Source organism: Lipotes vexillifer, unplaced genomic scaffold, assembly GCF_000442215.2.
Source record: "Lipotes vexillifer unplaced genomic scaffold, Lipotes_vexillifer_v1.1 scaffold500, whole genome shotgun sequence".
Classification (NCBI taxonomy): Eukaryota; Metazoa; Chordata; class Mammalia; order Artiodactyla; family Lipotidae; genus Lipotes; species Lipotes vexillifer.
This window is the reverse complement of record NW_006778765.1, coordinates 507,822-532,664: the sequence shown is the minus strand read 5'-3', so window position 1 is coordinate 532,664 and position 24,843 is coordinate 507,822. Positions and strand designations below refer to the sequence as shown.

Below are 24,843 nucleotides of genomic sequence, written 5' to 3'. Positions count from 1 at the left end.
TCCCTACTTCTTTGCCATGTGTTGGCAAAGGTATTTAACTCTCAAAGCCTTGCCCACCTCACATGAAGTAAACAAATAATCCCATTTTCTCATCTGGAATTCTCAAGTTGATATAATGGGTGTAAAATGTCAATTACAAAGCCCAGTATACAGGATATTTAATAAATGGCAGCTATTGTTCACTCTTACTTAATCTTTTAATTTTCATTACTTACAAATTGCCAAAGCATATCTAAAATAAACAATGTCAAAATGAGTTAGATTTCATATTGTACTTTAAAAATATATTTCACAAAGACTTCTTGTCCAAATAGCTCCATAAGTTCATGCTTCGACGTATTTCCTAACCTCCCAATACCCAGCAGAGAAAGTATGAAATAGAAAACCAAATGCATTTCTGAACTCCAGAATAAAATTAACACCTCAATAGAGCAGCAACAGAACAGAAAAAACAGCAGTGAACTAGGGTGAAATCACAGCACTTCTAGGCTCTGGAGTCAAAAGCTACTAGTGATACCTAGGAACTTAGATGTAGAGGGAGAACAGGGATGAAAAGTGCTCCAAGTGAGAAGAGGATGAAGGCCTGATTCACTACTTGAAGCTCCCTGAAAGAAGGCCAACATGAAGCACAGCAAAAACTGCTACTGAACCTCACTTAAAACCACGGCTTTTAGAAACCTCTAGTGCTAAATAGATTGGAGACTGAAGCAGTCCCCTCCTTCCCTCAGCCAAAGGTCAGGATCTGCCAAAAGTTCAACGTCACTGTGGGGAAGGAGATCTAAAATGCTATTGTAGGACTTGGTTCTACACTGGGGCCTTGGAAGCAGGTAGAGGTACCTACACAAGTACTAGACAGATGTGCTCAGGGGGAGAAAAGGAAGGGGAAAACAAAATCTCCCACTTCTGAAAACCAAAATTCTAAGATGCCCAAAGTCTTAAAAATAAAATGAAAATGCTTCTCAGGATTTTATAAGTCTGATAAACATTTTAAAATATTTACAATGCTTAGAGAAATGAGTAACTTCCGTTTTTAAAAAAAGTATGAAAAAAAAGCAAACATAAATAAAACAAGAGCCAATGGATATGCAAAATAACCAACTAGGAATTTTGCAAATGAAAAATATTGTCAAAATGTCCATCTATGGCTGAATGGAATAATGAAATGTGATAGACAGATAGATAGATATAAAATATATAATGGAATATTATTCAATCTTTAAAATGAATGAAAATTCGATAAATTTTACAACATGAATGAGCTTTGAAAACACTATGCTAAGTGAAATAAGATAGACACAAAAGGACAAATATTGAATGATTCCACTTATATACAGACAGACAGTAGAACAGAGGTTACCAGGGACTGGGAGAAAGGGGGAACCAAGAGTTACTGCTTAAGGTGTACAGAGTTTCTGTTCGGGACAAGGAAAAAGTTCTGAAGTTGAATACTGACGAAGGTTGCCCAGCACTGTGAATGTACTTAATGCCACTGAGCTGTACACTTAAAAATGTTTAAAATGCTAAATTTTATGTTACTCATTTAAATGACAAAAAATACTAGCAGTGGGGGAGAAAACCTCAACACAAAGGACACATGCCAGACAGAACTCAAAAGAAAATATAGCAAGATGTATAAAAGAGTACTTTAAGAGATATGGGGATGAGATGGAAGAACTCCAACCTAATCCTAACAGAAATCCCAGAAGAAGAGAATGGCAGTGTTAGAGAAAATTGTGATTTTCTTTTCCTTAGCTGTCTTGCATTGTAACTCCCCTTATATGTTTGAGAAAAACCCTAACATTGAGACAGAGCTGCCTTCCACTACACAAGTGGAAAATGATGGATACTTGACTTCTCAGCCTCCTTATGACTACAGTACAGGCTCATGACCTGGGGTCCATTCACCCCAGACTTAGAAATGAAAACCAGGGACTTCCCTGGTGGTACAGTGGTTAAGAATCTGCCTGCCAATGCAGGGTACATGGGTTCAATCCCTGGTCTGGGAAGATCTCACATGCCGCAGAGCAACTAAGCCCATATGCCACAACTACTGAGCCTGCGCTCCAGAGCCTGCAAGCCATAACTACTGAAGCCCATGCGCCTAGAGCCCGTGCTCCACAACAAGAGAAGCCACCGCAATGAGAAGCCCGCACACTGCAACGAAGAGTAGCCCCTGCTTGACACAACTAGAGAAAGCCTGGGTGGAGCAACGAAGAACCAAAGCAGCAAAAAAGAAAAAAAAAAAAAAAATTATCTAAAGCAGCAAAGATTACAAAGAAACCAATGTCTTGGCAGGTACATTCAGTTTCCAGAGGCAGATGTCCTATGGGAGCATCCAGTTTTGAGTTGGTGAGGGGAGGGGAAGAGGCAGAATTAAATACAGAAGTCAGGGTATATCTCACTGAGAAGATTCGAGGAAAGACCTAAAGACAGTAACAAAGTTAACCAGGCACAGTATTCAAGCACAGGAAACATCCTGAGCAAAAACCTTAAGGCAGGAACGTACCTGATATGTTTGAATAAAAGCAAGGAAGCCAGTGTAACTGAAGGTGACTGAGAAAAAGGGACAGCAGAAGAGGTCACAGGGGTGACAAGAAGCCACATCATAAAACCTTGTAAGCCTTTGTAAGAGCTTAGGCTTTTGCTTTGAGTGACATGCGAACCACTGGAAGGTCTTAAGCACAGGTGTAACATGATCTAACTTGTATTTTTAAAAAACAACTCTGGCAGCTATATTGAGAATAAACTGTAGGTGGGCATGGATAGAAGTGGGGAGAGCAGTTAGAAGGTATTGCAGTAACACAGGTAGGAAAGCATAATCATAGAAAGCCCCTGCTTTTCATTCCATGTCAAGCTGTGACAATTTAGGACATAAGCTTGTCTTTCTCTAAGTTGTCTAATACTGTACAAAGCACAACTCTGTCCCATAGTCCTTGAGATGATCACGTCCTTTGCACTGTTCTTTGACAGCAGACTCTCAGTAACTCTCCCAATATTTCTTTAGTGGATGCCATTATAGATTCCCTTCTTATTCCCTCTCTCATCTATCCACTTTAAGGCCACAGATCCCCAACCATATGTGGTAAAGGTAATAACAAGGTTCCCAGAACACATGCAACAGAAATCCATAAAATTATAAGCAGAGTCTAACACTATCTTCTCAGCTCCATCCTGGCGGGAAAGTCTGAGGCTAAGTTTGCGGGAAGTTTGAAAAACAGACCAACAATGATGTCAAAGGCAATTTTTTTTAAAAAAGACAAATATAAAAGGATAACTTGGCCTACATGACCAAAAAGCAAGAGACCTTCTGGGTACTGCTGAGCTACTGTTTCTCCCTTTACCTGTATTCTAAACTAAGAGTTAAATAAATCTAGCAGACATAGAGTGGATAGATGAGACAATTTGATACTCTGTAATATCTAATTGGAAGGATAATCTCTAGTCAAGAAACCAGGGCTGCAAAAAGCTGAATGCTCACTTTACTGATGCTCTGTGTAAGAGTTCAGAGCAATCTTCTCTTTCACCTTTAGTGTTCAAATAGCCAAAACCCATACTCTAGTTTTTGATCCTGATCATTGCTTAATTACAAGGTCAGTTGAATTTATGGCCTTTTATATATTTTAAGATAAAAATCAGGCTACTGACTTGGAAAAAATGGTAGAGATAGAGACACTGGATAACACAGAAGACCCTAAGTTTCGCTGCTACTAAACCTCCCTTTGCAGCAGAAAAAGACCCTCCTTCTCTACTGTGATGAGGGTGTTCTTGCCTTGCTTGAAGACTTTTAGATTGGCTCACCCAAATGAGCTGTCTTGCAGAGCAAGCCAGTTTTCGTTATGCCCTATACCAACTATCCACAGTGTTCCATGAAATCAATCAGTTTCCTTTCCTAGCCATCCCAAGATGAATGTGGTGTAAAAGATAGAACTTATTGGGCTTCCCTGGTGGCGCAGTGGTTGAGAGTCTGCCTGCCGATGTAGGGGACATGGGTTTGTGCCCCGGTCCAGGAAGATCCCACATGCCGCGGAGCGGCTGGGCCCATGAGCCATGGCCGCTGAGCCTGCGCATCCAGAGCCTGTGCTCCGCAACGGGAGAGGCCACAACAGTCAGAGGCCCACATACCGCAAAAAAAAAAAAAAAAACTTTCCCTGAAAGCCTTCAGGGAGTTCAGGACTTTTAAGCACTTGCTACCTGGACTCCTTGCTTGGCGCCCTGCAATAAATGGTGCACTTTCCTTCATCACAACCCAGAGTTAGCAGACTGGCTTAACTGCATGTGGGCAAGGAGACCAAAGTTTGGTTCAGTAACAGTACCATAACTGTTGAATCAGAACTGGCCAGTAGGGACTTCCCTGGGGGTCCAGTGGATAAGACTCCGTGCTCCCAATGCAGGGGGCCCAGGTTTGATCCCTGGTCAGGGAACTAGATCCCACAGGCATGCTGCAACTAAGAGTTCACATGGCACAACTAAAGATTCTGCATGCTGCAACTAACGATCCTGCATGCTGCAATTAAAAGATCCAGCACAGCCTAAATAAATAAATAAAATTAAAAAAAAAAAGAATTGAGTAGCATTGAGTCTCTGATATGGTACCATACACCAAGTGGATTAATTAGCCAACACTGATACGCAAGTTCATTTCAGTGGACTCCAATGATCATGAAAGGGATGGGATTGAATTTTCTTTCTATGCCTGCTTTATTTCTGGCAATGGACCTTGCATAGACTACTGAATACCTGATTTGCCATCACATTAATATGTTTAAAACTAAAATATGAAGAAGGAACTCACTTTAAAGTAAAAGAAGGAGAATAAGGAATTGATACTCAAAGGATTTACTGATATTCCTAATTACTTCATCACCCAGAGCACTGGACTGTATAAAGCAACAGAGAGAACTACAAGAGACTTTGTTATGCCACTTTTTTAAAGGCACTATCCACATATTGTGATAACTCCTCTGAACCAGCAACCAATATAGAGTTATGTTTCTCCCACAGGCAGAATACATGGTTCAAAATAGAAGAGATAGAGGTGGAAGGGGCACTTCTCACTCTCAAACATAATGACTCACTTGTAAAATTTTAACCTCCCATCTCTGAGGACTCAGACTCTGCTAATACAGAATTATTATGAAGCATCAATATACCAGATGAGAACATTATTCAATTACAATGAATCTGAGATTACCATGAAGCCATTTCAGGTTTAGGTTCTTCCTGCCACTGGGCAAACAAAAAAAAGGCACTTTTGTTATTGCCTGGCATGATTAATTTGTACTAGTCCTCAAGAAGAAACAGGCTTGCTGCTATACAAAAGAAGTGGGGAAAAGTATAGATGCAACCAAAGGGATCCTCAAGGAAAATCCTAATACGGCCATGCTCTGTGCTAAAAGTTAATGGAAGACTATAGCATCCTGAAACATACAGAACTACCGAGGGCTCAAATACCATTAGCTGAGGTACTAGCTAAAAAGAAGAGATCATGAAATGGGTAGCAAAGATGGGAAGTTATTGATGCAACCTGCAACCAGGGAGAGAAACATGTCTATAACATCTACTATATATTACTCCATGCTGTATCATATATACTTACAAATTTTACTTCATTGATGTCTTCCCTCTTCCTTTCCCCACTTACTTTTTTTTTTAAACATCTTTACTGGAGTATAATTGCTTTACAATGGTGTGTTAGTTTCTGCTTTATAACAAAGTGAATCAGCTATACATATACCCCCATATCTCCTCCCTCTTGCATCTCCCTCCCACCCTCCCTATCCCTCCTCTCTAGGTGGTCACAAAGCACCAAGCTGATCTCCCTGTGCTATGTGGCTGCTTCCCAGTAGCTATCTATTTTACATTTGGTAGGGTATATATGTCCATGCCACTCTCTCACTTCGTCCCAGCTTACCCTTCCCCCTCCCCGTGCCCTCAAGTCCATTCTCTACAACTGCATCTTTATTCCTGTCCTGCCCCTAGGTTCTTCAGAACCATTTTTTTTTAAGAATCCATATATATGTGTTAGCATACGGTATTTGTTTTCCCCTTTCTGACTTACTTCATTCTGTATGATAGACTGTAGGTCCGTCCACCTCACTACAAATAACTCAATTTCATTTCTTTTTATGGCTGAGTAATATTCCACTGTATATATGTGCCACATCTTCTTTATCCATTCATCTGTTGATGGACACTTAGGTTGCTTCCATGTCCTTGCTATTGTAAACAGAGCTGCAATGAACATTGTGGTACATGACTCTTTTTGAATTATGGTTTTCTCAGGGTATATGCCCAGTAGTGAGATTGCTGGGTCATATGGTAGTTCTATTTTCAGCTTTTTAAGGAAACTCCATACTGTTCTCCATAGTGGCTGTATCAATTTACATTCCCACCAGCAGTGCAAGACTGTTCCCTTTTCTACATACCCTCTCCAGCATTTATTGTTTCTAGATTTTTTGATGATGCCCATTCTGACTGGTGTGAGATGATATCTCATTGTAGTTTTGATTTGCATTTCTCTAATGATTAACGATGTTGAGCATTCTTTCATGTGTTTGTTGGCAATCTGCATATCTTCTTTGGAGAAATGTCTATTTAGGTCTTCTGCCCATTTTTGGATTGGGTTATTTGGTTTTTTGATATTGAGCTGCATGAGCTGCTTATAAATTTTGGAGATTAATCCTCTGTCAGTTGCTTCATTTGCAAATATTTTCTCCAATTCTGAGGGTTGTCTTTTCGTCTTGTTTATGGTTTCCTTTGCTGTGCAGAAGCTTTTAAGTTTCATTACGTCCCATTTGTTTGCTTTTGTTTTTATTTCCATTTCTCTAGGAGGTGGGTCAAAAAGGATCTTGCTGTGATTTATGTCAGAGTGTTCTGCCTATGTTTTCCTCTAAGAGTTTTATAGTGTCTGGCCTTACATTTAGGTCTTTAATCCATTTTGAGTTTATTTTTGTGTATGGTATTAGGGAGTGCTCTAATTTCATTCTTTTACATGTAGCTGTCCACTTTTCCCAGCACCACTTATTGAAGAGACTGTCTTTTCTCCATTGTATATTCTTGCCTCCTTTATCAAAAATAAGGTGACCATGTGTGCATCACCACCTACTTTTAAAGGGTATAATGATGAGGCTTCATTTACACTACAATACACATATTATAGAAGAGCAAAAGAGAAACATTATGAAACTATTCTCCATTTCTCTAGAAGGGAAAATATTCTAGATATCATCAATCTGGAAAGACATACTAAGGATAAAACCTTGTGTAATATAGCTAAAGCATTATATAGAGGCAATTCTATAATCTCCAATTCTTGTATCAGAAAAGACTAGAAATAAAATCACTAAGTGCCCAACCTAAAAACTGACAAAAATTTTAAATTTTTTAAAAATTTAAAAACCTAGAGATCAACAACAAAAAATAGAAAACGTTATTTATGAAAATTGATAAATACATTAACAAAACAGAAAACAATGAGAGACAAGAGTCCAGATCAGCATGTGAAAAGGCTGGTTGTTTGCAAAATCATAACAGATAAACTTCAGAAAGACTGATGATGTGAAAATGAATTTTTAAAAGCACAAAAACAATATCAGTATAAAAGGAGGGACATAACCATAAATGCAGTCAAGATTTTAAAGTATACTAAGAAATACAATAAAAAAACTTTATGACAAAAAATATGAAAATGGGGGGACTTCCTTGGTGGTGCAGCAGTTAAGAATCCGCCTGCCAATGCAGGGGACATGGGTTACAGCCCTGGTCCGGGAAGATCCCACATGCCATGGAGCAACTAAGCCCGTGTGCCACAACTACTGAGCCTATGCTCTACAGCCTGCGAGCCACAACTACTGAGCCCGCATGCCACAACTACTGAAGCCCATGTGCCTAGAGCCCGTGCTCCACAATAAGAGAAGCCACCACAATGAGAAGCCCATGTACTGCAACGAAGAGTAGCCCCTGCTCGTTGCAACTAGAGAAAACCCACGCGCAGCAACAAAGACCCAATGCAGCCAAAAATAAATGAATTTTTATATATATATATATATATATGAATATGAAAATGGGGATGTAAAAATTTCCTGGAAAATATAAGAGAACTGATGTTTTTAAGGTTTTCAATATATAAGATCATGCCATATGCAAAGAGAAACTATTTTACTTCTTACTTTCCTATTTGGATGTCTTTTATTTTTTCTTTCTCAAAGGCGCTAGCTAGGAATTCCAGTACTGTGTCAAATAGAACTATAGAGAGTGGCATCCCCTTGTCTTATTCCTAACCATTGAGTATGAGGGTTAGCTATGGGCTTGTTATATAGGGCCTTTATTATGGTGAAGCATAGTCTTTTTATACCTAATTTGTTAAGTTTTAAATATGAAGGCATGTTGTATTTTGCAAATGCCTTTTCTGCATCTATTGAGAGAGTCATTGAATTCTATCATTCATTCTGTTAATATGATATATCACATTTATTGATTTGTATATGTTAAACCATCCTTGCATCCCAGGGATAGATCCCACTTTATCATGGTGAATGATTTTAATGTGCTATTGAATTTGGTTTGCCACGATTTTGTTGAGGACTCTGCATCTATGTTCATCAGAGATAATGGCCTACAATTCTTTTCATGTAGTATTCTTCTCTAGCTTTGATATCAGGGTAATACTGGCCTTATAAAATGAGTCTGCAAGTGTTCCCTCCTCTTCAACTTTTTGGAAGAGTTTGAGAAGGACTGGTATTATTTCTTTAAATGTCAAACAGACAGCAATACAATAAAATTTGATGTTGAAAGTGGAGTACTGGAGACATCCAATATTATTGTATTGCTGTATATTTCTCCCTTCAGTTCTGTTAATACTTGCTATCTTTAGGTGCTCTGATGTTGGGTGACATATATTTACAACTGTTTTTTGCTCTTGAAGAATTGACCCCTTTATCACTACATAATCACCTTTTTGGTTTGTCCTTATAGCTTTGGACTTAAAATCTATTTTGTCTGATATAAGAAAAGCTGTCATTGACATCTTTTGGCTTCCATTTGCATGGAATATCTTTTTCTATTCCTCTGCTTTGAGCCTATGTTTACCCTTAAAGGTGTAGTGAGTCCCTTATAGGCAGCATATAGGGGGTCTTGTTTTTTATCCACCAGCCACCCTATGTCATTTGAATGGATAATTTACTCCATATACATTTGAAGTACTTATTGACAGGTAATGACTTACTAAAGCCATTTTACTAATCTTCTGGCTCTTCTCTTGTTCCTTTGTTACTTTCTTCCTCTCTTGTTGACTTCCTTTGTGATTTGATGGATTTCTCTGGTGGTATGCTTTGATTCTTTTCTCTTTATCTCCTGTGTTTCTACTATAGGTGTTTGCTTTGTGGTTACAATGAGGCTTACATGAAACATCTTAAAGTTATAACAGTCTATTTTAGGCTGATAACTACTTAACATCAATTGCATATAAAAACTCTACACTTTCACTCCCCCCACTACATTTTATGTTTTTGACATCACAATTTACATTTTATACTGTGCATCCATTACAAATTATTATAGCTATCATTATTTTGAATACTTCTGTCTTTTCACATTTATACTAGAGTTAAGTGTTTCACACACCATTACAGTATTAGAGTATTCTGAATTTGACTACATACCTAACTTTACCAGTGTTTTATACTTTCATATGGTTTCATGTTATTAACTAGCATCCTTTGATTTCAGCTTGAAGAACACCCTTTAGCATTGTTTGTAAGGCCGATCTAGTAGATCTAATGATTATGAACCCCCACAACTTTTGTTTTCCTAGGAAAGTCTTTATCTCTCCCTCACATATGAAAGACAACTTTGCCAGGTAAAGTATTCCTGGTATTTTTTCCTTCAGCACTATGAATATAGAACCCCTTCTCTCCTGGCTTGTTAGGCTTCTGCTGTGAAACCGCTGATAGCCTTATGGCTAAAAATACATATTTTAAATGAATGCTGATTTAATTAAATGGGGTTTTTTTTGCATCTATTATATTTATTTAATGTACTAAATCTCTTGGGTGCACACAACACAGCCTCTGCCATTCTGCCACTCTCCTGATAATCTGAATCTCAAGAGGAGCAACATAAACATGGAAAACAATGTAAAACTTCAGGAGTAGCAACCTGAAGAGACTGTCCTCTAAGTCTTGCTATCCAGATTCACAGAGCTACTCTAGCTGCTATCTTTTCTCAAAACTAGTACCTTAGCTTTTCATTTAGAGCCTACCTGTTTTACATACTTAATGAAACTGCTCTCAATGTCTGCTAGCCATAGATAAGACAAATCCTGGGGCTATAAAAGATTCCAAGCTGCTGCTGTCCTGCGGTGCTCTCTGAACAGAGAATTCCCATCTTTAACTGAGTGACATGATCTGGACACATCAGTCTCCTCTCTGCTACCCCTCTCCCCAAAGAGTTCAAGTACCCTTTCCCCCTTCTGGTTGTGGCCCTGCACTGCTGTCTCTGAAAGGTCTCCTGCTGTGACAGATTTCCTTTGCAACTTGTCAGAGCTCTGCCTAATTAAAGCTCATTATGTGCTACTACTATCTCATGGTCATGTCTTTTATCAGCCCTAAAATCCTCTAGTTTACTACAAATGTATACGTTTTTCAGTGTAACTGTATAAAACGTAGCAACAGGGCTTCCCTGGTGGTGCAGTGGTTGAGAGTCCGCCTGCTGATGCAGGGGACACGGAGGATCCCACATACCGCAGAGCGGCTGGGCCCGTGAGCCATGGCCGCTAAGCCTGCACGTCTGGAGCCTGTGCTCTGCAACGGGAGAGGCCACAACAGTGAGAGGCCCACGTACCACAAAAAAAAAGAAAAAAGTAGCAACAATACCTGAATCATTTTAAGAATGAGAAAACCCAGATATCAAGAAACATTTTAAAAGATAACTGAAAATATGAAAAATTTTAAAGTTCCCATAAAAACATTCCCACAGATGGATTATTCAAGCAATTTCACTCCCTGTCAACCAAATAAAACAAGAAGTACTTCAGTACAAATGGCACAAGTTTTTCAAGAAGCAGATGATATACCCTAGGAAGCACTGAGAGCACAGTTATGCTCCCGAGTATGGCAGGATGCAATGAAGAAGGTACCTGGTAGAAACACAATGCATGTTCTCTGATTGAGAGGCCCTCAACTCCTGGTTGATATTTGCTAAGGTAGAGCCCCAAGTCCCAGTCCTGCTGATCTAACCAAGCATTGGGAAGATATCCAGGAGAAATTTGACCATTTTAATGCACAACACCACCCATGTAGTATTGCTATCTAAGATGCTTAAGCTGAATCTAACCACGAGGTAACAGACAAATACAAATTGAGGGACATTTTGCAAAACAACTGGCCTGGGCACGTCAATAAAGTCAATGCCATGAAAAGAAAAAAGAAAACCAAGGCTGGAGAACTGTTCTAAATTAAAAGAGATTATGACATGACAATGATAAAATGTAACATTTAATTCTTGATTGGATCCTGGACCACACACCCCCCGACCCACAAAAAACCAACCAAACGAAAACAGCTATAAAGGACATTCATGGGACAATTAGGGAGACATCAGAATATGGACTATATGTTTTATAGCACTATTACATCAATGTTACATTTCCTGAGTGTAATAATTATACTGTGACTATGTTAGAGAATGTACTTTTTCTTAAGATGTATATACTAAAATATTGAGCAGTTCCTGGGTTCCAGTATCCCCAACCTATTATCTTTTGTATTCCCAGACATTAGAGTATAGAATGCTTTAATGCAGTGATTATTCTGGGTTATATCAGTATTTCCTCCTTTTTTTCTTTCACTCTTCAAATATGTGTCTAAAATTCCCTATATTAGATTCTATTTCATAAAGTGACTCATAAGTTTCTCTTTTCCTGACTAAACCCTAACTTACCAGAAGGATACTCTGATGCTAACTCAACCTCTGGTCAAAAACATAATTTCTAGTACCAAAAGCTACATAGTTAGACAGTACCTTAAATTTTATATTTTAAAATGATGAATTTTAAAATACAAAATCACAATCTAATAACAATACCTATTACTTTTAAAAATAAGACATGACAGTAAAGAATTTTTTTAAGTCACCCAAAATCTGAGCACGCAAAAACAACAAATGTTAACATTTTGATATATTTACAATTTGTCTCTCCTCTATTCAGAGATTGCTTTTGTTTCACAAATTTGTGACCAAACTACATACCCATTTTCTACACTGTCCTTTTATCCTTAGGTATGCCTTTACAGTATTTTCAATTTCTATTTGCAAAAAGAAAAGATTTTAAAAGTCTCCCTCACTTTCACATACAGAAACAAAATGACAGATTTATCACTAACTCCTAACCTCTCATCAAGGACTATTCTCAAAATAGTACATCATTTTTAAAAAACATGCTGCATGCATAATTGTTTTATAAAATTTGTAACAAATTACCTTTCCAGTATACAGGAAAAGAGGTTAAAGTTGTCAGTATTTTAAGATAAAATTATGTCCTCAGAATTATATATGATAAAACAGGTATATTTTTTGCAGGAAAACATGCCAATAACATATTTTATACTATGAACCAAAAAGAAAACAGCCTTCCTCTGCAACCAATAAAAATTATAAATAAATTTAATAAAGCCAACTACTCACCCCCTATTACTGACAATTGCTTTTTTCAAATGAATGTAATTTGCAGGAAAGATCCCCTGTAAAAGAGAAAATGTTTTCCATTAGAAAAAGTAATTTGTGATTAACATCTCATATAGACTAAAAGAGCAGCCAGATTTCAGCATGGAACTACTCTATCAACAACACAGTAGATCTTTTAATGTAGCAACCACTTTACATATTAAGAATACAAAGTTGCACAAACTATATTCAACAGGAATTTCACTGTCATTTGCAATCAGAGTCTATCCTCAGGGAAAAAACAACTGTGATGTTAAGCAACCACCAAAAAACAATTTTCTTTAAGTTTTAGAAGTATTCATCAAATCACTCTTAGGATATAGACTTAACATACAGAGCTTGACATGTATCTACAAAACGACATCATCATCTAACAATTTACAGATTAACCAGCTCTGAGCTACAGAAAGAATTCTCACATCCTGGGTAACATTTGTATTCACAAGAATAAATCAATCTGGGAGCTTTTATAAATATTTCTTCTTTTACTCTTTCCAAACGGTTTCCACTTTGGTATCTGCCATAATTTGATTTCAATTCCTAAGGGATTAAAAAATGTATTGTTTTAGAAAACAAATAAGTTTTCCAATCAATGTTTCACTCTTTTTCCTGGTGTATAAAACTCCCTTGAAATAAAACACAGATGGCCTATTTTTTATTTTTCTATTTCTGTGTGTGTGTGTGTGTGTTAGTTTCTACTTTATAACAAACTGAATCACTTATACATATACATATGTTCCCATAACTCCTCCCTCTTGCATCTCCCTCCCTCCCACCCTCCCTATCCCACCCCTCCAGGTGGTCACAAAGCATAGAACTGATCTCCCTGTGCTATGCGGCTGCCTCCCACTAGCTATCTATCTTATGCTTGGTAGTGTATATATGTCCATGCCACTCTCTCGGCTCGTCACAGCTTAACCTTCCCCCTCCCCATAACCTCAAGTCCATTCTCTAGTAGGTCTGTTTCTTTATTCCTGTCTTATCCCTGTCTTACCCCTTTATTCCTGTCTTCTTCATGACATTTTTTTTTTCTTAACTTCCATATATATGTTAGCATACGGTACCTGTCTCTCGCTTTCTGACTTACTTCACTCTGTATGACAGACTCCAGGTCCATACACCTCATTACAAATAGCTCAATTTCGTTTCTTTTTATGGCTGAGTAATATTCCATTGTATATATGTGCCACATCTTATTTATCCATTCATCTGATGATGGACACTTAGGTTGTTTCCATCTCTGGGCTATTGTAAATAGAGCTGCAATGAACATTTTGGTACATGACTCTTTTTGAATTATGGTTTTCTCAGGGTATATGCCCAGTAGTGGGATTGCTGGGTCATATGGTAGTTCTATTTGTAGTTTTTTAAGGAACCTCCATACTGTTCTCCATAGTGGCTGTACCAATTCACATTCCCACCAGCAGTGCAAGACTGTTCCCTTTTCTACATACCCTCTCCAGCATTTACTGTTTCTAGATTTTTTCATGATGGCCATTCTGACTGGTGTGAGATGATATCTCATTGTAGTTTTGATTTGCATTTCTCTAATGATTAATCATGTTGAGCATTCTTTCATGTGTTTGTTGGCAGTCTGTATATCTTTTTTGGAGAAATGTCTATTTAGGTCTTCTGCCCATTTTTGGATTGGGTTGTTTGTTGTTTTGTTATTGAGCTGAATGAGCTGCTTATAAATTTTGGAGATTAATCCTTTGTCAGTTGCTTCATTTGCAAATATTTTCTCCCATTCTGAGGGCTGTCTTTTGACCTTATGGTTTTCTTTGCTGTGCAAAAGTTTTGAAGTTTCATTAGATCCCATTTGTTTATTTTTGGTTTTATTTCCATTTCTCTAGGAGGTGGGTCAAAAAGGATCTTGCTGTGATTTATGTCAGAGTGTTCTGCCTATGTTTTCCTCTAAGACTTTGATCGTTTCTGGCCTTACATTTAGGTCTTTAATCCATTTTGAGCTTATTTTTGTGTATGGTGTTAGGAAGTGATCTAATCTCATACTTTTACATGTAGCTGTCCAATTTACCCGGCACCACTTATTGAAGAGGCTGCCCTTTCTCCACTGTACACTCCTGCCTCCTTTATCAAAGATAAGGTGACCATATATGCGTGGGTTTATCTCTGGGCTTTCTATCCTGTTCCATTGATCTATATTACTGCTTTTGTGCCAGTTCCATACTGTCCTGATTACTGTAGCTTTGTGGTATAGTCTGAAGTCAGGGTGTCTGATTCCTCCAGCTCTCTTTTTCTTTCTCAAGATTTCTTTGGCTATTTGGGGTCTTTTGTGTTTACATACAAATTGTGAAATTTTTTGTTCTAGTTCTGTGAAAAATGCCAGTGGTAGTTTGATAGGGATTGCATTGAATCTGTAGATTGCTTTGGGTAGTAGAATCATTTTCACAATATTGATTTTTCCAATCCAAGAACATGGTATATCTCTCCATCTGTTTGTATCATCTTTAATTTCTTTCATCAGTGTCTTAAAATTTTCTGCATACAGGTTTTTTGTCTCCTTAGGTAGGTTTATTCCTAGATATCTTATTCTTTTTGTTGAAATGGTAAATGGGAGTGTTTTCTTAATTTCACTTTCAGATTTTTCATCATTAGTGTATAAGAATGCTAGAGATTTCTATGCATTAATTTTGTATCCTGCTACTTTACCAAATTCATTGATTAGCTCTAGTAGTTTTTTGGTACCATCTTTAAGATTCTCTATGTATAGTATCATGTCATCTGCAAACAGTGACAGCTTTACTTCTTCTTTTCCGATTTGGATTCCTTTTATTTCCTTTTCTTCTCTGATTGCTGTGGCTAAAACTTCCAAAACTATGTTGAATAAGAGTGGTGAGAGTGGGCAACCTTGCCTTGTTCCTGATCTTAGTGGAAATGGTTTCAGTTTTTCACCATTGAGGACAATGGTGGCTGTGGGTTTGTCATATATGGCCTTTATTATGTTGAGGAAAGTTCCCTCTATGCCTACTTTCTGCAGGGTTTTTATCATAAATGGGTGTTGAATTTTCTCGAAAGCTTTTTCTGCATCTATTGAGATGATCATATGGTTTTTCTCTTTCAATTTGTTAATATGGTGTATCACGTTGATTGATTTGCATATATTGAAGAATCCTTGCATTCCTGGAATAAACCCCACTTGATCATGGTGTATGATCTGTTTAATGTGCTGCTGGATTCTGTTTGCTAGTATTTTGTTGAGGATTTTTGCATCTATGTTCATCAGTGATATTGGCCTGTAGTATTCTTTCTTTCTGACATCCTTGTCTGGTTTGGTATCAGGGTGGTGGTGGCCTCGTAGAATGAGTTTGGGAGTGTTCCTCCCTCTGCTATATTTTGGAAGAGTTTGAGAAGGATAGGTTTTAGCTCTTCTCTAAATGTTTGATAGAATTCGCCTGTGAAGCCATCTGGTCCTGGGCTTTTGTTTGTTGGAAGATTTTTAATCACAGTTTCAATTTCAGTGCTTGTGATCGGTCTGTTCATACTTCCTATTTCTTCCTGGTTCAGTCTTGGCAGGTTGTGCATTTCTAAGAATTTTTCCATTTCTTCCAGGTTGTCCATTTTATTGGCACAGAGTTGCTTGTAGTAATCTCTCATGATCTTTTGTATTTCTGCAGTGTCAGTTGTTACTTCTCCTTTTTCATTTCTAATTCTATTGATTTGAGTCTTCTCCCTTTTTTTCTTAATGAGTCTGGCTAATGGTTTATCAATTTTGCTTATCTTCTCAAAGAACCAGCTTTTAGTTTTATTGATCTTTGTTATCATTTCCTTCATTTCTTTTTCATTTATTTCTGATCTGATTTTTATGATTTCTTTCCTTCTGCTAACTTTGGGGGTTTTTTGTTCTTCTTTCTCTAATTGCTTTAGGCTCAAGGTTAGGTTGTTTATTCGAGATGTTTCCTGTTTCTTAAGGTAGGACTGTATTGCTATAAACTTCCCTCTTAGAACTGCTTTTGCTGCATCCCATAGGTTTTGGGTCATCATGTCTCCATTGTCATTTGTTTCTAGGTATTTTTTAATTTCCTCTTTGATTTCTTCAGTGATCACTTCGTTATTAAGTAGTGTATTGTTTAGCCTCCATGTGTTTGTAATTTTTACAGATCTTTTCCTGTAATTGATATCTAGTCTTATAGCGTTGTGGTCAGAAAAGGTACTTGATACAATTTCAATTTTCTTAAATTTACCAAGGCTTGAACTGTGACCCAAGATATGATCTATCCTGGAGAATGTTCCATGAGCATTTGAGAAAAATGTGTATTTTGTTGTTTTTGGATGGAATGTCCTATAAATATCAATTAAGTCCATCTTGTTTAATGTATCATTTAAAGCTTGTGTTTCCTTATTTATTTTCATTTTGGATGATCTGTCCATTGGTGAAAGTGGGGTGTTAAAGTCTCCTACTATGAATGTGTTACTGTCGATTTCCCCTTTTATGGCTGTTAGTATTTGCCTTATGTATTGAGGTGCTCCTATGTTGGGTCCATAAATATTTACAATTGTTATCTCTTCTTCTTGGATTGATCCCTTGATCATTATGTAGTATCCTTGTCTCTTCTAATAGTCTTTATTTTAAAGTCTATTTTGTCTGATGTGAGAATTGCTACTCCAGCTTTCTTTTGGTTTCCATTTGCATGGAGTATCTTTTTCAATCCCCTTACTTTCAGTCTGTATGCGTCTCTAGGTCTGAAGTGGGTCTCTTGTAGACAGCATATATATGGGTCTTGTTTTTGTATCCATTCAGCCAATCTGTGTCTTTTGGTGGGAGCATTTAGTCCGTTTACATTTAAGGTAATTATTGATATGTATGTCCCTATTCCCATTTTCTTAATTGTTTTGGGTTCATTATTGTAGGTCTTTACCTTCTCTTGTGTTTCTTGCCTAGAGAAGTTCCTTTAGCATTTGTTGTAAAGCTGGTTTGGTGGTGCTGAACTCTCTCAGCTTTTGCTTGTCTGTAAAGGTTTTAATTTCTCCATCAAATCTGAATGAGATCCTTGCTGGGTAGAGTAATCTTGGTTGCAGGTTTTTCTCCTTCATCACTTCAAATATGTCCTGCCACTCCCTTCTCGCTTGCAGAGTTTCTGCTGAAAGATCAGTGGTTAACCTTATGGGGATTCCCTTGTGTGTTATTTGTTGTTTTTCCCTTGCTGCTTTTAATATGCTTTCTTTGTATTTAGTTTTTGACAGTTTGATTAATATGTGTCTTGGCGTATTTCTCCTTGAATTTATCCTGTATGGGACTCTCTGTGCTTCCTGGACTTGATTAACTATTTCCTTTCCCATATTAGGGAAGTTTTCAACTATAATCTCTTCAAATATTTTCTCAGTCCCTTTCTTTTTCTCTTCTTCTTCTGGAACCCCTATAATTCGAATGTTGGTGCGTTTAATGTTGTCCCAGAGGTCTCTGAGACTGTCCTCAGTTCTTTTCATTCTTTTTTCTTTATTCTGCTCTGCAGTAGTTATTTCCACTATTTTATCTTCCAGGTCACTTATCCGTTCTTCTGCCTCATTTATTCTGCTATTGATCCCATCTAGAGTATTTTTCATTTCATTTATTGTGTTGTTCATCATTGTCTGTTTCATCTTTATTTCTTCTAGGTCCTTGTTAACTGTTTCTTGCATTTTGTCCATTCTATTTCCAAGATTTTGGATCATCTTTACTATCATTATTCTGAACTCTTTTTCAGGTAGACTGCCTATTTCCTCTTCATTTGTTAGGTCTGGTGGGTTTTTATCTTGCTCCTTCATCTGCTGTGTGTTTTTCTGTCTTCTCATTTTGCTTATCTTACTGTGTTTGGGGTCTCCTTTTTGCAGGCTGCAGGTTCGTAGTTCCCGTTGTTTTTGGTGTCTGTCCCCAGTGGCTAAAGTTGGTTCAGTGGGTTGTGTAGGCTTCCTGGTGGAGGGGACTAGTGCCTGTGTTCTGGTGGATGAGGCTGGATCTTGTCTTTCTAGTGGGCAGGTCCACATCTGGTGGTGTGTTTTGGGGTGTCTGTGGACTTATTATGATCTTAGGCAGCCTCTCTGCTAATGGGTGGGGTTGTGTTCCTGTCTTGCTAGTTGTTTGGCACAGGGTGTCCAGCACTGTAGCTTGCTGGTTGTTGAGTGAAGCTGCATGCTTGGTGTTGAGATGGAGATCTCTGGGAGATATTCGCCATTTGATATTATGTGGAGCTGGGAGGTCTCTTGTGGACCAGTGTCCTGAAGTTGGCTCTCCCACCACAGAGGCACAGCAGTGACTCCTGGCTGCAGCACCAAGAGCCCTTCATCCACACGGCTCAGAATAAAAGGGAGAAAAAGTAGAAAGAATGAAAGAATGAAAGAAAGAAAGAAAGTAAGGAGGGAGGGAGGGAGGGAGGAAGGAGGGAAGGAAGGAAAGGAGGAGGGAAGGAAGGAAAGAAGGAGGGAAGGAAGGAAAGAAAGAAGATAAAAAATAATTATTAAGAAAAAAAAATTTTTTTAAAGAAAAAAAAATGGACGGATAGAACCCTAGAACAAATGGTGGAAGCAAAGCTATACAGACAAAATCTCACACAGAAGCATACACATACACACTCACAAAAAGAGGAAAAGGGGAAAAAATCATAAATCTTGCTCTCAAAGTCCACCTCCTCAATTTGGGATGATTCGTTGTCTATTCAGGTATTCCACAGATGCAGGGTACATCAAGTTGATTGTGGAGCTTTAATCCGCTGCTTCTGAGGCTGCTGGGAGAGATTTCCCTTTCTCTTCTTTGTTCTCACAGCTCCCAGGGGCTCAGCTTTGGATTTGGCCCCGCCTCTGCGTGTAGGTCGCCGGAGGGCGTCTGTTCTTCGCTCAGACAGGACGGGGTTAAAGGAGCAGCTGATTCGGGGGCTCTGGCTCACTCAGGCCGGGGGGAGGGAGGGGTACGGATAAGGGGCGTTGCACCAGCCTGAGTCGGGCCGTGCGTTCTCCCGGGGAAGTTGTCCCTGGATCCCGGGACCCTGGCAGTGGCGGGCTGCACAGGCTCCCCGGAAGGGGAGTGTGGATAGTGACCTGTGCTCGCACACAGGCTTCTTGGTGGCGGCAGCAGCAGCCTTAGCGTCTCATGCCCGTCTCTGGGGCCCGCGGTTTTAGCCGCGGCTTGCACCCGTCTCTGGAGCTCCTTTAAGCAGCGCTCTTAATCCCCTCTCCTCGCGCACCAGGAAACAAAATGGGAAGAAAAAGTCTCTTGCCTCTTCGGCAGGTATAGACTTTTCCCCGGACTCCCTACTCCCTCCCGGCTAGCCGTGGTGCACTAACCCCTGCAGGCTGTGTTCACGCCGCCAACCCCAGTCCTCTCCCTGCGCTCCGACCGAAGCCCGAGCCTCAGCTCCCAGCCCCGCCCGCCCCGGCGGGTGAGCAGAAATGGTGTTATTTTTTTAAATACTCTTTGGCCCACACCACTATCAGTAATAAACTCAATCTATACCACACAAACCCATCAGCAGCTGGGCTACAGTAATGCACTTTACAGTTTTCAGTGTACAGATCTTTCACCTCCTTGGTTAAATTTATTCCCAAGTATTTGATTATTCTGATGCTACTGTGAATGGGATTGTTTCCTTTATTTCTTTTTCAGATATTTTATTGATAGTGCATAAAAACACAACTAAATTCTCTGTGTTGATTTTATATTCATTTTACTGAATTTATTGATTAGTTCTGTTTCTTGGGGGAATCTTTAGGATTTTCTATCATATGCAAACATAAAATTTTACCTCTTTACTCATTTTGATGCCTTTTATTTCCTTTTCTTACCTGACTGCTCTACCTAGGACTTCCAGTACTATGTTGAATAGGCGTGGTGAGAGTGGGCACCCTTGTCTTGTTCCTCATCTTAGAGGAAAAGTTTTCAACTTTCACCACTGAGTATGACATTAGCTGTGGGCTTATCACATATGGCCTTTATTAGGTTGAGGTGTGTTCCTTCTAAACCCAATTTGTTTTCAGTTTTATTCATTTAAGGATGCATTTTGTCAAAAAACTTTGCATATATTGAGATGATCAGATGATTTTTATCTTTCATTCTATTGATGCAGTACAGCACATTCACTGATTTGTGAATGTTGAACCATCCTTGCATCCCTCACATTAATCCCACTTAATCATGGTGTATGACCCTTTTCATATGCTATTAAAACTGCTAATATTTTGTTGAGAGTTTTTGCATCTATACTCATCAGGAGTAATGACCTGTATTTTTCTTTTCCTACACTGTCCTTATGTGGCTTTGGTATCAGAGTAATGCTAGCCTCATGAAATGAATCTGAAAGTGTTCCCTCCTCTTCAATTTTTGGAATAGTTTGAGAAGGACTGGTGTTAATTCTTCCTTAAAGTTTAGTAGAATTCACCAGTGAAGTCATCTGGCCCTGAACTTTTCTTCGTTGGGAGGTTTTTTATTACTGGTTCAATCTCCTTACTGATTATTGGACTATTCAGATGTTCTATTTCCTCGTGATTCATTCTGGATAGGTTGTAAGTTTCTAGGAATTTATCCATTTCTTCTAGGTGGTCCAATTTGTTAGCATACGATTGTCATAGTAGTCTCTTATAATCCTCTGTATTTCTGTGGTATCATTTTCAATGTCTCTTCTTTCATTTCTCATTTTGAGTCTTTTTTTTCCTCAGTCAATTCTGTTTATCTTTTAAAAGAACCAGCTCTGAGTTACATTGATCTTTTCTCTTGTTTTTTGGTCTCCTTTTCATTTATTTTCACCCTGATCTTAGTTATTTCCTTGATTCTGTTAAATTTGGGCATAGTTTCTTCTTCTTTCTTCTAGTTTCTTCAGATGTAAAGTAAGGTTGTTTATTTAATATCTTTTTTTTTTTTCTTACTGTAGGCATTTATCACTATAAACTTCCCTCTTCAAGCTGCTTTTGCAGTATCCCACAGGTTTTGGCATACTGTGTTTCTGTTTTCACTTGTGTCGAGATTTCTTTTTAATCTCTCCTCTGGTCCATTTATTGTTCAGAATGTGTTAATTTTCATATATTTGTGAATTTTCCAGTTTTCTTGCTGTTGCTGATTTCTAGTTTCATACCACTGTGGTCAGAAAAGATACATGGTATGATTTCAATCTTCTTAAATTTGCTAAAGCCTTGTTATATGACCTATTCTAAAGAATGTTCCATTTACAATTGAGAAGAACATGTACTCTGCTGCTGATGGATTGAATGTTCTATATATGTCTGTTAGTTATATTTGGTCTAAAATATAGTTCAAGTCCAACATTTCCTTGTTGATTTTCTGTCTCGATGATCTATCCAGTGCTGAAAATGGGGTGCTGAAGGCTCCTATTATTATTGTATTGTTATCTACTTCTCCCTTCAAATCTATTAGTATTTGCTTAATATATTTAGGGGCTCCATTTGGGGTGAACATATATTTACGATTGTTATAACTTCTTGATAAATTGACCCCTTTATCATTATATAATGACTTTCTTTGTCTCTAGTTAATTTTTGGCTTAAAGCCTATTTATCTGATATAAGTATAGCTCCCTGGGCTCTCTGTTAGTTTCCCCTTGCACGAAATATCTTTTTCCATATGTTAACTTTCAACCTACATGTGTCCTTAAAGCTGAAGTAAGTCTCTTGTAGGCAGCATGTAGGTGGGTCTTGTTTTTTTTTAATACATCAAGCCACTCTAGGCCTTTTGATTGGAGAATTCAATCCATTTACATTTAGAGTAATTATTAATAGGTAAAGACTTACTAATGCCATCTTATTAATTTTTTCTGGCTGTTTTATGGTTCCCTTATTCCTTTCTTCCTTTCTTGCTGCCTTCCTTTGTGAATTGATGATTCTTCCACTGTGGTATGCTTTGATTCCCATAACTTTATGTTTTGTGAATCTACTGTAGATTTTTGCTTTGTGGTTACCATGGACATCAAGGCGACCAGTAACGTATTTTATATATTGGCTCATAATAAACTATAACCTATGCCAACAGAGAAATCTAATATGTGAAAATATGGGATTGAAAATAGGATAAAACACACAACCACATATAACCAAACCTAAATGATGACAACTGGTTATCTGTAAGGGAAGAATTAATAGTAAAAAGTTTAAAACACACAGAATTAGCATATACTTCTAAGAAGATGGAAGAAGACATATTTTTCACTATTCCTCCTGCTAAGTACAATGTAAAACTCTGGAAATTATATATATATAACATGCATATGGATACACAAAGTATACATAAAAATATACATCATATGTCATATATATAACATGTGTGTCATATATATATATGGACATAAAAGTATTTTTGAAAACTGGAAGACTCTGAAAGGTGAAGAGAAGAAGGCAAACCAACTGGGGTTGAGATGCAAGAAATAGCACAGTGGTGAACTCTCTAGATTTTCTTTTACCTTATGTATCCACTACTTGAAGCTAAAAAAGCAGGAGACCTGGAAACACCAAAAGGCACAAACAAAAAAAGACCCTAAAAAACCCTGCTCTTTCTAGTTTAAGAACCAGGAAAGGATCCACCTATCAAAACAAAAAACTTTTCAATAATAACCACTATATTGCTTCCAAATACCACCCCAAAAAAGCAATGGCCCAACTCCCACCCACACAAGCAAGGTCAATTGGAGGGACTGAACTTTGACCCTCATCAGGCTGTAATGAGGCACCCAAACTGGTACAGTATCAGAGAAAACCAAGTTGAGAGCCAAGACCTTCTATGCCAGTAGGCAATAATAAGCCACCAGCACTCTGGCAGTGGAGACTACTGTTCAGAGGGCACCTGAACTTCCACCCCTAACAAGTATTATTCCACTGTTTCCTTGCCTGGCATATCTGCTGAGTACTATTGATAGCCTTATTGGGTTTACCTGATAAGTTACAAACCTTTTTTTCAGTACTGAAAGAAAAAAATTGCCAACCAAGAATACTGGCAAAGATGTCTTTCAAAATTGGAGAAATGAGTTTCCAAGACAAACAAAAACTGAAAGAGTTCATCACCACTAAACCTGCCTTATAAGAAATGATAAAAGGAATTCTTCATCTGAAATGAAAGGACATAATTAGTAACATCAAAGCATATGAAAATACAAAACACAGTGATAAAGATAAATATATAGTTAAATTCAGAATACTCTAATACTGTAATATGGCAACACATTAATCAATTAACTAGGGGGAATCCGCCTACGAATGCAGGGGACATAGGTTAGAGCCCTGGTCCGGGAAGATCCCACATACCGTGGAGCAACTAAGCCCATGCACCACAACTACTGAGCCTGCGCTCTAGAGCCTGCGAGCCACAACTACTGAAGCCCACATGCCTAGAGCCTGTGCTCCACAACAAGAGAAGCCACCACAGTGAGAAGCCTGCGCACTGCAACAAAGAGTAGTCCAAGCTCACCGCAACCACAGAAAAGCCTGTGTGCAGCAACAAAGACCCAATGCAGCCAAAAATAAAATTAAATTAAATCAATCAATTTACTATAAAGGTTAAAAGACAAAAGAATTTAAAATAACTATACCTACAACAATTTGTCAATAGATACATAAGAAGATGTAGATTGTGACATGAATATAAAATGTGGAAAAGAAGAATAAAAGGGAAGAGTTTTTATATGAGTTTGACATTAAGATGTTATCAGTGTAATAAAACAGACTGTTGTAAGACATCTTATGTAAACTTCATGGTAACCATAAAGAAAAATCTGCAGTAATACACAAAAGGATGGCATTAGTAAGTGAATTAAATTCACCAATCAAAAGGCATACAGTCACTGAATGGATTTAAAAATATAACCCACCTATATGCTGCCTACAAGAAATTCAACTCACCATTAAGAATAAACATAGGCTCAAAATGAAGAAATAGAAAATGATATTCCATGCAAATGTAAATCAAAAGAGAGCAGGGGTAGCTATACCTATATCAGACAAAATAGACTTCAAGTCAAAAACCAGACAGCATAAAGAATGATTATTTAATGACCAAGGGGTTAATTCATCATGAGAATATAAAAATTGTAAATACATATGCACCAAACAACAGAGCACCTAAATATATTAAATACTAACAGAGCTGAAGGGAGAAATAGACAACAATATAAAAACAGTAAGGGATTTCAATACACA

At 37.9% G+C, this 24,843-nt stretch overlaps 1 protein-coding gene across 1 annotated transcript in view; it reads right to left on the bottom strand.

The window, feature by feature from the left end:
- Positions 1-24,843, bottom strand: part of DOCK3 (dedicator of cytokinesis 3) — a 391,142-nt gene that overhangs the window by 296,794 nt on the left and 69,505 nt on the right. The window contains exon 4 of the mRNA XM_007451883.1: positions 12,682-12,737. Coding sequence (XP_007451945.1) covers positions 12,682-12,737 — 56 coding nt within the window. The remainder of the gene's footprint in view (positions 1-12,681; positions 12,738-24,843) is intronic.